This window comes from Perna viridis, chromosome 11 (genome assembly GCF_037379345.1).
Source record: "Perna viridis isolate PV_CMFRI_1.1 ecotype Kerala chromosome 11, ASM3737934v1, whole genome shotgun sequence".
Classification (NCBI taxonomy): Eukaryota; Metazoa; Mollusca; class Bivalvia; order Mytilida; family Mytilidae; genus Perna; species Perna viridis.
The window spans coordinates 20,267,460-20,282,015 of record NC_142455.1 but is presented as its reverse complement, the minus strand read 5'-3'; the positions used below and the strand labels follow the sequence as shown (position 1 = coordinate 20,282,015).

Sequence of the window (14,556 nt, the reverse complement as noted above, 5' to 3'; positions counted from 1 at the left end):
CTCCAAAACCATCAGGCTTAGATTAATTTTTCAATTGCCAAAATGATCCTCATTAGTAGGCCTACAAGAGTCTGCATTGGCTCAAAGTTGTCGGATGACCTTAAAAGGGGAAAAATGGGGGGGGGTGGAGTTTTGGGGTTTTTTTGTTGTTGTTGTTTTTTTTTTTTTAGCTTTCAACCAATATATATCTGAAAAATCTTGATAAATAGAAGTCATTCAGTTGCTGAAATGATCCATTTGATAAGTTTGCAGGGATCAAAGTTGTCGGACAACTCCTTGTTAGAGTTATTGCTCTTGAATGGCAAAAAATGATGTTTTTAGCAAAATTCAGCCAAGATCTTGAAAACTATAATAGATAGAAACTTTCAATTGATGAAATGATTCTAATGATAAATGCAACCAAGGTCTTTATAGAGTCAAAATTGTCTGACAACTCCTTGTTAGAGTTATTGCCCTTGGAAGGCAAAAATTTGATCAGGTGAGCGATTCAGACTCCTGGGAACCTCTTGTTTTGCATTTATTTATTTGGGAAGCATTTGAAATAGAACTAAATAGGAAACATTTGATGTAGTGCAATACTAAAGAATGACTTAGTAGTATGTAAGGATATAGTCAGATGTTGTATGTAAGGATATAGTCAGATGTTGAATATCTCTATTTGTAAAAATAGACAATAATTTGAAAATTGTATCATTTATGAATAAATCTATTTTTGGCAGTTGATAAAGCCATCAGATTTTGTTTGAATGGATGAGCTTTATAGGCTAAGTTCCCCAAAGTCCCCCATTAATCTTTTTTTCCACAGAAGCAAGATATAAAAAGGGGTGAGGGTTGTGATCTTGCCAAAGTATTTTAACGCTGCCTTATATTTTGCACCTGTCCCAAGTAAGGAATTTCTGGCCTATATATGTCTTGCTGCTTTTCATTTTCAGTTTATTTTTATGTTGCTGGAGTCTACAAAGTCAACTATATTGCTGTACCTGTGCATAATGTTGTTTTGGGGACAGCTGCAGCCTGCTCTGTGGTGCAAGGGTTTCCTTGTCATTTGTTGGAGACCCATAGATGCTATTGACATTTTTCATCCTGTTGTGGTGGTTGTTTTTTTTTTTTTTATATATATGTATTCACTATATTCATTCCCGTTTATTCTCTCACTCATCTCTTTCATTTCATACTTACTTACTGAGGGAAAAAAAAATCTCACATAAAACAAGTTGTGTTTCATAACTTGGATTGAGGAAAATCAGGTTTATTGCTTATTTGCCTCATAATCAGTTTTGTTGTTCGTAAATTTTAAACTGTTATATCAATTTTTTGACAATCATTGCATTTCATGTAAGTTTTTACTATTTGCCATTAATGTCTATGACATGTATTGTATGATACATGGGAGAAAAAAAAATAGGTTAGATTGAAATTTACTGGTATTCTGTATCATAAATTGTAAATACTTTCTTGTTTGAGTCCATATAAAGCTTAATATTTTCTTCTAAGTTTTTGAGTATAAGAGAACAAATAACCAAATTATGAGTATGGCAGATAGCATAAGTTGAAATTGTATGTACTTTTTGTACAACTGCAATCAATTTGTAGTCATATATTGATTTTTTTTATCTGTCATCGTCTTCGTCCATCGACAATTGATTTTCTTGCTTGAGTAATAAGTTGGTTTATCTTTAATGAAATTTTATAACAAGGTTTCAAACCACAAAAGGAAGTGTCGTATTGATTTTTGGGAGTTATATTCCCAACATTTTTAGAATTAGGGGCCAAAAGGGGCCTTAAACAAGCATTTCATAGAATTTAACTGTAAAACTTCAGTTACAGCATAGGAATGTCTATGATATTGTTCCACAATATTCTATACCACAATGGTCAGATTTGGATTGATTTTGGGGGTGAAGACTTGAACTTTACAGAAATTAGGGGACAAAAAGGGAGCCCGAAACATGCATTTTCATGATGTCCAGACAATAACTTAATGTTTATTTTTGATCTGATTACAAATTATTTTTTTATTGGTTTCTTTGTGAAAGTCCTTGCATGCACCTTTCAATCAGATTTCAGATATCTCTTACAGTTTTCAAGTTATAATGGGTCAAAGGGGCCAGACCCCATAATATAAACTTTTTAAATTTTGGTCTGGTTTCGAAAACTCCTTTTGTTTATTGGATTTTTTATGTCTGTCATTTATCAATAAGATTACTTACTGTTTTCCAGTTATACAGGGTCATAGGGGCCATACCCTTTTAATTTTTGGTTTGATTTTTAGAATTTTGAATTTAATTTTAAATTTTGCGCTATTTTTTGTCCAAACCAGTTGTTGTGTCCATAATAAATTGTAAGTCCTTATGCTTAAGTGTGTCAAAAATTAATATTGTGTCCACATTTGCCCCAAATGTTCAGGGTTTGACCACTGTGGTCGTATCATGCTGCACATCATGAAAGCTGATTATTTCAAATTCTGATTTTCTAATATACAAATATGTTTTAAACAGATTCAATAAATAATTGCAATTTTGATATTCACATCTGAAAAAAAAAACGTAAGATAAATTCTGTATATTTTCTACACTTGATTGCATTAACAACATGGATGAACGAGAAACTCGGGCTTCGACTGCATGCCTTCTGAGGTATATTTTACACTGTCTGAAACATTGATAGATATCAAGGAAAACAGGGTTGATCGATATCGTTTCAGGTAATTATTTCCTTGATAGATTAAGAAAAACCTCCCAAAATAAATGCACGGTCAGAATATAATTGTTATAACATGATTTTTATTGCTTATCAAATAGGTATTGACATTTATTGATCATTAAACGACAGATCATGCCTATAAATGTCAATTTTTTATGTCATTTTTAATCACTGAGTGCTATTTTAGTAATGAATTATCCCAGCTGATTGATCCTAGCTTCTTTAATGTCAGTAAGCTATCTTATGAGGTCACTTCGCGCATCGATCACAAATAAGGAAACAATTTGTATTTGGTTTAACGTAATCACTTTGCTCTTTGTTGTATAACAGCGCTTTTTGTAGCCTCTGGGGATGTAATATTGTAAAATTGCCTTTTTTGAATCACCAGGTATACTGATAATGTTGATTGAACACAAACTGATTAATAGAAGTAGATCAGCTGATTATGCATCTAAATTACAGAACAACCACTGGAATTTGGGGGGGCTAGGATCAAATTTTGTGTCCTTGTTAACTGAATTTACCCCTGTCCATCCGGATTACACATGATCAAGGTTTGTCCGGCTTTCTCCTCGTACAGTTTTTGAACTACATCTAAAATATTTTACAGGATATTTCTACACATGATGAAGGTGTTCAGGGCCAAAGGATTTTTATTTTTGTGAAATATTACGAAAATTGGTGAAAGTTAGACTTACTTATTTTCGTCAAAAATATGGCTATATGGCTTGTGTGGCTATCTCTTTCTGTAGTTTTTTTTAACTACATCTAAAATATTTTTTGCAGGATATTTCTACACATAAGAATGGTTTGCAAGGGATAGGATCTTGATTTTTCGTGAAATATTACGGAAATTGGTGAAAGTTAGACTTAGTCATTTTCACCAGAAATAGAGCTATATGGCTTGTATGGCTATCTCTATATCTAAAATAATTTTTGCAGGATGTTTCTACACATAATGATGGTGTGCAAGGTCATAAAATCTTGATTTTCATGAAATATTACAGAACTGGGTGATAGTTAGACTTCGTGAATTTTGTCAGAAATATATCCCAAGCAACAAAGTTAGGGATTTGCTATGGGGGTTTTTAACATTTTTTATGTGTCCATTAATACATACATCAGTCCCCTTTTTCTCATCGCAACTAGTCTGACACTACCAAACAGAATTTCATGACACTATGTGACCAGGATACAATGTGTAGATATGCATATATTTAGGAATTTCTGATCCCCAAATTGATCCCCAGTCAATGAGTAACACATGTCTTGGAAGGATTTCTGAATCTGCAATCATGTCTTCATACAAAAATAAACATGTTCCTAATTTGGCAATCTAGCGAGTGGGGCATCATTAGTGTCTTACAGACACGTTTGATTTACTAAAAAAAAAATGACTTCTAACAAAGGAGACAGGGGCTCCTGTGATAAACAGGGCTTTTAGTTTTTACTCTGAAAACTGAAAAATGCTTTCAGCAAATGCCACAGAACTTTTAGATATTTTTGTATTCATTGTCACAGGCTTCTTTTCACTATCTATAAAATTTCGAATTCACATTTTCAATTTTTGGTACTTTTTTCATTAAATGGGGAGGTGGTTGATATGTTTTCATGCTCAGTGGATAGGCATATCATGCATTCATGGCCCAGCTCTTTATTATTTAACCCAATTGTCTGTCCTGGATTTTTTTCTCACAAAACGTTGTCTTGCCTTTTTATATCAAATTTGACCATAGCTCCACCAAACTCAACAAAAATCAATTGGTTATCATATCTTAATATATCCCCACTTATCCCCACTCATTAGAGAAGGACTATTTACCAAATGACTGTTATAAATTTTATGGTTTATTGTCACCCGTGATGCATCATGAGTGGACATAGAACTGCCGGGCATCTTCGTTTTCCACACTTTTTTTTGTAATGCTTTTTGTTAAGTTTGTTTATGGTATGTAACCTTATTATGTAGAGTTACATATTATGTTCGACTTTGGTTATGGTTGAATGATTTTTACGGAAGTAATGGCCCTTTGACTTCGAAAATTTCAGTGAATTTGAAGTTTTCTGCCCTTTTTTTTACGCGGGGGACATTGGAAAGCTGTTCTTTTATGAAGAAACAACCTCAATCACGTAGTGAGCACTTTATAACCTGCTTAGTAGTGTGCACCACAGGCATTAAGGTTATTTATTTAGATTATGATGGTATTGACTTAAAGTGTTTTTTAATGTTTGTTTTGTAGGCTTTGTTACCCGGAGCCCCAGTGTCTTTGCCTGAAGAAAAGGGAGATGACTCCACTACAACTTTGAAAGGTACTTTGGTCTCACTAACTACATTTTGTCAAATGGCAACTTCTTAATGTAGTACCAAATACACACTGAACTAAGATTTTTGCATTGTTAGTGCATAATCTGTGTATGTTGATCAAAAGTAGTCATATAAAGCTGAGAAAGTGTACTTTGAAATCATATTTGTGATTTACTACAAATGTTTATGAATATTGTTTACATGAAAATTTGCCTCCATGATATCAGCAGAAAATATAAAAATGTGGATTTTTAGTATCATTTATCCAAGTAAAATTAGTGAAGAACAATCATTGTGCCTTTATTACAATAATTTTGAAAGCCTTTTTTTAAGCTTGGCAATGGTAAGCAACTTTGAAAATTACTTTTACACAACCTCGAAATATTCGCAGTTGTATTTTGGTATGATGGTTTTGTTGGTAGACACTGGGTCTTCATGCAATAATTTTAGTAATTAGTTGGTTGATCTTTTAAAAATATTTATAACAAGGTTCAAAACCACAAAAGGAAGGTTGATATTAATTGTTAGGGTAATTGCCTGAACCATTTTGGAAGTAGGTGTCAAAAAGGGGCCTAAAACAAGCATTTCATATAACCCACAATGGTCAGACTTGAATTAATTTGGGTGAAAAGACTTGAGTTTCCTAGAAATTAGGGGCCAAATTGTGCAGAAACATGCATTTTCCTGATGTCCAGACAATAACTTGACTTTCAGTGAATGGATGTCTCTAAAGTTGTATTACAAGGCACCATCCAACCAAAGGAAGATTGGTATTGATTTTGGGGTTAAGACTGGGATGTTATAGGAGTTAAGGGCCAAAAATGGGCCTGAAACAAGCATTTTCCTTGTCTGCATAATAACGAGTAAAAGTGAATGGATCTCATATACATTTTACTACAAGTTACCATACTACAAAAGAATTGATTTTTAGGATTGTGACTGGACGATAACTTGAGTGAAATGGAATGGATCACTTTGAAATAGTATGACAAGGTGGTTTAACCCCATAGGAATGCTTTTACATAGAACCATTTAGGAATAAAGGCCAAAAAGTGACCCAAAAAACTCAAAGGTTATATCGAGCTGCATCCTACGAAGCATTTTATATAACATGTAAAGAAATTAAAATGTTAGCCTTTGTTAATGAGACCTTTTTTATAACATTAAATTGAAGATAATATTGGTTAAAGATATCAATGTGGGATTTGGAAATTATGGTTTTAAAAATAGAGAATTAAACATTTGAATGCCAAGAAATTTCAAAGTTTAAATTTTGTCGAAATTTTTAAATGATTGTCTTTTAGACAGATTATAGTGAGTTGATTAAGTGTCAGAGACATCTCATTTGAATCAACACCCTGTTTTTATGTAGCCCTTTGTTTTTTACAATAATTATTTTGTTCATCTGTCTTTTTGTGACAGATATATGATAATTCAGTTTTTCTGTTTTCTAAAAGTGGAAACAATTATACAATATTTCCTTACAGGTACAAAATTATTTCATTGTGGTTATGTTGGTAATTAAAAGACCATAATAGGTATAATAAAACCTTATTTTTGGTAACATATCACAGATTTTGAGAATCTATATGTTCTGCATGTATGCTTTGTCATTGTAAATACACAAATACACTGATAGGGTTGATTGTACTTAATAAAAGTGTCTCAGATTTTCTTTCCTTGTACTGCAGTAACCTGGTAACACTGTTAATGACAACCACCAGTCTGTGCTTTGTGCTTTGATCCAGAATTCTAAACTAGTGCTCTGAACCAGATTGAACCTTTAACCAGGAAACCAGGAAACCAGAGACCATTACTAGCCTTTAATTACTACTACCTGAAGATCCCTAGCAGCCTTTCATCACTAACCTGAGATCCTAAGTGCTTTTTAGCACTAGCTACAGACCCTAATAACCTTTAATCACTAGCCAGAGACCCTTACAAGCCTTAATCACTGGCTGTAGATCCTTAGCAGCCTTTCACCAAATGCCAGAGGCCCTTACCTGCCTTTAACTACTAGCCAGAGACCCTTACCAGCCTTTAATGACTAACCAGAGACCAATTAAAACCTTTAACTACTAGCCAGAGACCATTATCAGCCTTTAACTACTAGCCAGAGACTATAACCAGGCTTAAATGACTAACCAGAGACCAATTAAAACCTTTAACTACTAGCCAGAGACCATTATCGGCCTTTGGCCATTAACTACTAGCTAGAGACCATTACCAGTCTTTAATGACTAATCAGAGACGAATTAAAACCTTAAACTACTAGCCAGAGGCCATTACCATCAGTTAATCAATATCCATAGACTTACCAGCCTTTGACCAGTAGCTAGAGATATTTACCAGCTTTAACCACTAAACAGATACATTAACCAGCCTTTCGCCACTAGCCAGAGACCGTTACCAGCTTTTAACCACTAGGGAGAGATGATTACCAGCCTTTAACTACTAACCAGAGATTCTTACTAGCCAGCGACTCTTACTAGCCTTTAATGACTAGCCAGAGACCATTACCGGCCTTTAAAGGAGAAGACCACGTTACTGTGCAAGTCATAAATATCGAAACTAATCTGTAAAATATTCATGAAAATTAAATTGAAACAAAATCATTTCCTTTAATTAATTAATTAATCGAGATTTATAATTAGGAAATTTGAATTTCCTGCCCCTATGGGCATCACCATGATCAGTTGAACTGTGACGTCACAAAGTCGGTTTGTAAATTGAAAGTAGATAGGTAATTGATTACAATGTCCGAAGAAATCGCAAAGTTGGGACTTTTCCCCTATAATTTCAACCTGAAGTAAATAGAAGAGGAGATTGAGGCACAACATGTAAGCAAATGTCAGACATCATTGACGAACAACGGGATTTGCAGCCAGATGACTAGTATTTGTAAGGAAAATCTTATGGCTACTTCCAAAGAATGTTTGTGTTGCTGGTAAAAAAACTTTTAGAACATTTCTTTTTTATCATTCATGCAATCATAAGCTTGACAAGTCATCATATTTTGGTGATTAGATAAACAGGATTGTAGAAATGTTTACGGAATATTTTTTGTTTACATATTATTTGTAGTACTTGTATCAGTACCAAACCGACTTAATGACATCATGAGCCAATCGGAAGCTGTCAGTAAAAAGTCTGACTATGATCTTCCTTCAGATAGGAGAGCTCTGCAAGATGGCTATCCACTTATATTTCAAGGATTTCGAACTTTGCATAGCCTTGAGCATTTTATAAATGTGCATTTTGTATTAAAGGTTATTTATTTTTGTTTACGTGGGTATGATTTATCATAAGAGCCTAACTTAATGCAAGGTGGTCTTTCCTTTAACGACTAACCAGAGACCCCTCTCAGCCTTTGACTATTAGCCAGAGACCCTTACCAGCCTTGAACTACTAGTCAGAGACCCTTTTAACCCTTTAATGACTAGCCAGAGACCATTACCAGCCTTTAATTACTAGCCAGAGATCTTTACCACCTATAACTACTAGCCAGAGACCCTTACCAGCCTTTAATGACAAGCCAGAGATCATAACCAGCCTTTTACCGTGAGCCAGAAACCCTTACCAACCTTTAACCACTAGCCAGGAACTTTCATAGGAATTTTAGCATGATATAAGTGCATGTGTTTGTCTTGTAGAGTCAACAGAGTCTTCATTAGAAAAAGAAAATTGAGTTACTAGTTACTTGACATTAATCTTTTGACATCTCAAAATGTTAGGTTTTAGAAATAGCAAAAAAGCATGAGACTGATGTTTTTGTATTAAAAAACAATCTGATATATACTGTATTCAAATTTTTTGTCTGCCTGTAAATGACTGCATATGTTTTTTTTCTCTTTTCAGATAAGCCTTATGCTCACCAGATGGTGAGAACAGATAGCAGGGACCAAAAACTTGATGCCTTTCTTAAACCTTCTTCCTCTAAACTGGCAGGGGACTCTATGTGTATGGAAGTCGATGAGTCTAGGTAAAAACTGCATTTGTCAGAAGCCTTTATAATGGCCCCATGCTTCTGAGAGACTCTTTGTCTGTCAAATTGTAGACATTTCTGCATTGCTAGTCACAGGGTGATATCATGGTCCAAAAATACTTCCATGACCTTGACATTTGACCCTAAGGTCAGATAATAGATTTGTATGCTGTCTTATCATTACAATCAAAGTGTCATTTGGTTGGCAGTCAGAAATAAAAAAAGAAAAACTGTATTTGGTTTGCTCTTACACTAGTGAATTTATGAAAATCTAAAAGAAAATGCAATACCTCTCCTAGAAAGCCTGTTTTCTTTGAGTTGAGACAATCTTCAGGAAGAAGAAATATTTTGAGACTTCTTGAAACAACACATAATCAATACACTTCTACAACAGAGGCATAATTATTGATTATATAGGATTCCATACATTTTGTCACTGACATTTTTGGTGTGCAATTCTAAGTTCCTGGTGCACCTACTGGTCTCATGAAATTCTTGATATGCCTAGTTTTTAAGTACTATTTTGTGTAAGAATCTGGCAGTGTGTGGCACTTCATTTTTCTCAATTTTTTCTTTGTTGTTGCAAATATCTTAAACACATCTAGAAAACAACTGAAAAGCTGTTAAAATTTATCCTGTAGCATCTGTGACATATATTTGTTGTTTGACTGTTTATATTGGAAAAAATTGCAGTGCATTTCAACTAAATTTTACCTATCAGTCTTGAAAAGGCAAACATTACAAACACTTTGATGATAATTTCTTGAAGGTATGAGGTATAAGAACTTGGATTATGAAATTTTTTTTCTTCATGTGTCACACCTCATATACATTTTGCCTGATTCTTACCCAGAAAAGTAATTACATGACGTATAGTTTCTAAACACATGGCCATATAGCCATACAAATAACTCCTATTTGAAAAAAGAATATGTCTGAATCTGCCCTTGCATGAAATATCTGAAGACATGAAGACAGCACTTCTGATTGGTATTCAGCATTCCTTTTCATATTTCTTATCTAGGATTGGTGATTATTTAAAATAGGGTTTTCACTCCTAGCTGTACACCAAATGACTTGTAATCCAACAAAACATTTGTAGAAAATTGAATATTGACAGTGAACAACCTGTTGCATAGAAATGAACAACAAGTACTGATAAGAGGTTGGAGTTCAACTATAATTCAATTGATCTTTGCTAATTCAAATCAAATTAATTAGCATATTAAGTTATCAGAAAAAGTGATTTAATAGTTTATTGTAGGTACAATACAAATAACATGGAAATAACCTTGATATTTTAGAATTACATTTTTGTACCTTTATAGGAACCTAAGTATTTGTGTTTGAAACTTGCCATAATAGGGTATGCCAGTTATTTTCTCGTGGTGATGTATGAGATATTTGCAATTGCTAACAGATTTTATAAATCAAGGGATGGCACTTGTAATTTGTACCAGTTCTGATCTTTGATCCAAATTGATTACAATAAATCTCATGGGTGCAAATTTTGAAGACTGAAATTCTGTTACAAGACAGAAAATGTGTTTGGTCACAATTTAAAACAACAAAAATGATAAATGTGAAACTTGTTCAACAACCTTGTCTGACCAAAGTCAAGGTTTTTTTGTATTTAATTGTTATTCACAGTAAGAGTCTGGCTGTGGTAATGAGTGAATCTTCATGTGGGAAAAAAAACACGCAAGTCTTTTTGTAAATCTTATTCAGAATGTCATTTCATCTCTTTTTTGTTATTCAAGGTATACGTTATATACATGTAATCATCATCAAAGGGAGATAACTCACTTTTCATTCTGTTATAACTATGAATTGACTTTTATGCATACTCTTACACTTCTCCGAGAAATGAACTGTCAAGTTATCTTTAATATATCATTAACTGTGCCCCCACATTGTTACAGTACCTAAACTGATCCGTTCAACAAAAATTGTGATTGTTCATCAATCACCGATCAGTCTCCGGTCAGTCATCGATCCGTCAAACTGAGCATTCAATTGGTGATCGCATCACGTGACCTCAGAGTGGTCAATGTATTTTACATTTTTTTTTGTTTTCTTTGTCAATTTGACACATATTTACATAATGTTTTTAATAATTTAAAAATCAATTTATACTTTTATTTTATATTTCTTTTATTCAAAACAGATCTTACTTCATTTTACATAACAAAACTGCGATTAGATCGGTCATCGGTCATCGATTGGTCAGCAATCAATTAGTCAATGGTCATCGATCTGTCAAATCGTTGCGCGAATCAGTTCAAGGACTGTAAGTTCTTTGCCCCATAGGCTTCTTAAAGGGAAAGATCACCTTTGCATTAGGTTCATACCCATGTAAACAAAAATAGGTAACCTTTAATGCAAAATGTGCTTTTGTAGGATGCACAAAGCTATGCAAAATTTGAAATCTTTAAAGTATATATGTGGATAACCATCTTGCAGAACTCTTCTATTTGGAAGGTCATAAGAAAATTTTATCGATTTTTACTGATAGCTTCTGATTTGCTCATGATGACACTTAGTTGGTTTGGTACTGATACAAGTACTGAATGTTAATACATAAAAAAAGAATATTCTGTAACTATTTCTACGATCCTGTTTGTTTAATCACCAAAATATGATGTCTTGTCAACCTTATGATTGCACAAATAGTTAAAGAAAATTTATTCAAAAAGTTTAAATTTTGACTGGCAACATGAAGTAGCCATTAGATTTTCCTCAGACACACCGGTTCTCTAGCTGCAATCCAGTTGTTCGTGAATGTTGTCTGACATTTAAGCTGACACATTGTGCCTCAGTCTCTTCTTCTGTGTAATTTTGGTTGAATTATAGGGGAAAAGTCCCTTTCTTCGGACATCGTAATCAATTACCTGTTTACTTTCACTTTATAAACCGACTTTGCTATTAATTAGTTAACAAAGAGAAATTATTTCTTTTCAATTTAATTTTCATGAACATTTAACAGATAAGTTTCGATATTTATTTCTTGCACAAGAACATAGTCTTTTCCTTTAAATTTTCATGATTTTTTTTTAAACAAATAGACAAGGATTTTCAGTAACTTTTGACCATGTTTTTCTATTAAGGAAATGTCAAAAATAATTTTTAGGTCAATTTTAGAAGAAAAAAAAAGGCATGAACTTTGGAACACCAGAACCATTCTAACTAAAAAAAGACTTCTACTTTCACTTTTATTTTAAAATAGACTCCTTTTCTGTAACATTATTTTTCATGGAAATACTGTTTTTCCTCAAAAACAAGTTTTTTTGTGTCATAGCTTAATATTTACCATGTACTTTTGATGAAAAATGATAATCATTCACGAAAAAAAAACAAAAAAGCACAATGTTTTTAACCTCCATGTTTGACATACATCCCCACAGGAATATGTAGTACAAGACTGAGTGTTTTTCTGAGCATGGTTCATTATTTTTCAATTTTGCCAGATTCTTACAGATTCCAGCACTTAAGTCAAGTTTCTTATAACCCAGCTGTCAGATCATATTTTCACAATAACATGTTGGCCTTATTGCATTTAACTCTGTGACCGGATTCATGGTCAGGGGGTCAAATTAGCACTGATCCGAGTTCCAGGACCTTAGACATATTATGTACCTAGGCCCTTTACTTACCATATTTATGTTGATAATCTTTCATTTAGGATGCAAACAAGTCCAGGGCATTTCATTTTTGAAAGTAAATTTGAACCCTTGAAGGTCTTAAGTACTGCAGGAATTATATATTCAAGGTTACAATGTCATTAATCCTCAAACTACTAAAAAATTTATTTTGCAAAAACAATTAAGATTGATGTGATAACTGCAGGACAGTTGACTTTGACCAGACCAAACATGTCTTTTTATGGCTTTTGCTGTGTTATAGGATTCCTATTTCCCCATGGCAAATGACATTTTAGTGAGAAGTATTTATCATACCCTCCTCATTGAATGAGTGTGCAGTGTATAGGAATCACCTTTTTCATCTGTCCAAATTTCACTAGAACCATCTCAAGTCCCAATAAATGGATTTATTTAAAACTTGGTATATGGCTTTATATTTATAGGGCATTTATTGTCAGCTGAATGAATCTTACAAAAACTAAGTTTATCCGCTGAATATTACTGTTGTATTTGCTATTATTGTCATTAGGAATTCCTCATTTGAATTAATATGTAGAAATGTCAAGCTTTTGGAGTTTTACATAAACCAACTTGATCTCCTGAACATCACCATTGTATTTGCTGTAGCTGTCATTAAGAATTACTCATGTGAGTTAACATGTTATAATGTCCAACATAATGAGTCTTACTAAAACCAGCCATATCCTCTATCCCCTGAACATCCCTATTGCATGTGCTGTAATTATCAGTTGATTGATGCGTGGGCTGTTCAATGTTAAAATGTCAAGCTCATTGATTATTACTTATATACTATATCGATCTCCAGAACATAACCATTGTATTTGCTATAGCTGTCATTTGGAAATGTTTATGTGAATTAATATGTTGAAATGTCAAGTTTTTTTCGTTTTACTTAAACCAACTCTATCCCCTGAACATCACCTTTGCCTTTGCTGTAGCTGTCTATATGATGACATATTGGCTGTAACTCATGTGAGTTAACATGTTAAATGTACCAACTTTATGAGTCTATTCTCTATCCCCTGGACATCACCTTTATGTGTGCTGTAATTGTCAGAAGGATGACATTGGCTATTATAAAATAAAATATCAAGCTTATTGAGTTGTACTTAAACCATCTCTATCTCCTGAACATTACCATTGTGTTTGCTGTAGATGTCATTATATAGGATGACATGTAGGCTGTTGTTTATATCCAACTTAATGAGTCTTAACTAGTTCATAACAAGTTCATCTCTAGATAGAGTGTTACTGATATGAAATATCAACCAATGTACAATTAACCTCTACAATCAATCAAATGTATGTCCTCCAAAAGTTGTACAGGGTGATATATTTAAAGTTTATGTTATTTTCTGTCCCATTCTAGTTTTTGACAAATCTGATTACAATTTATCCAGCTTTAAATATTTCGTGGCTTCCTCCTGACTCTTGATTCAAAGGTTCTGTATGTGATGCTTAAAATTATAACATGTTTGCTAGAATATTGTCTTTGAGTGTCCCATACAGTTTTCACTACTGCTATATCAATGTGACCTTTGACCTGAAATTTACTTGCTAATTGTTATTAAAAAAAAAAAAATAAGTTTCATTTTTTTTTTTTTTTTTTTTTTTTTTTGGTTAGGTTGATAATGATATGAAAAGTTTGTCAAATTGTTTTTTTTTTTTCTAATTGTTTAACAGTTATGGTGATGAGTGCAATACCTGGTACAGTGTATGGTTCACACATTTTCTTGCACTGCGCCATTTTTTTTCAGTTTCTGCAATCAATCTACTTTCAAGCAGTTGTAATTTTGCAATGATTTCTCTAAGTGAATAATGAAGTCCTTTGTAAAAATACTAACAGTTTAATTTACATGTGTTATCACTTTAGTAGTACAAACAAAACTTTCACTGTTTAT

The 14,556-nt window shown here is 33.1% G+C and overlaps 1 protein-coding gene across 3 annotated transcripts in view; it reads left to right on the top strand.

Annotated features, from left to right (window-relative positions):
• The window catches only part of LOC148603278 (DNA mismatch repair protein Mlh1-like), a 176,276-nt gene that overhangs the window by 142,294 nt on the left and 19,426 nt on the right, over window positions 1–14,556 (top strand). For all 3 annotated transcript variants that reach the window (XM_088551355.1, XM_088551356.1, XM_088551357.1), the window contains 2 exons: window positions 4,944–5,013; window positions 8,867–8,990. In XM_088551355.1, the coding sequence (XP_088407481.1) occupies window positions 4,944–5,013; window positions 8,867–8,990 (194 nt within the window). The remainder of the gene's footprint in view (window positions 1–4,943; window positions 5,014–8,866; window positions 8,991–14,556) is intronic.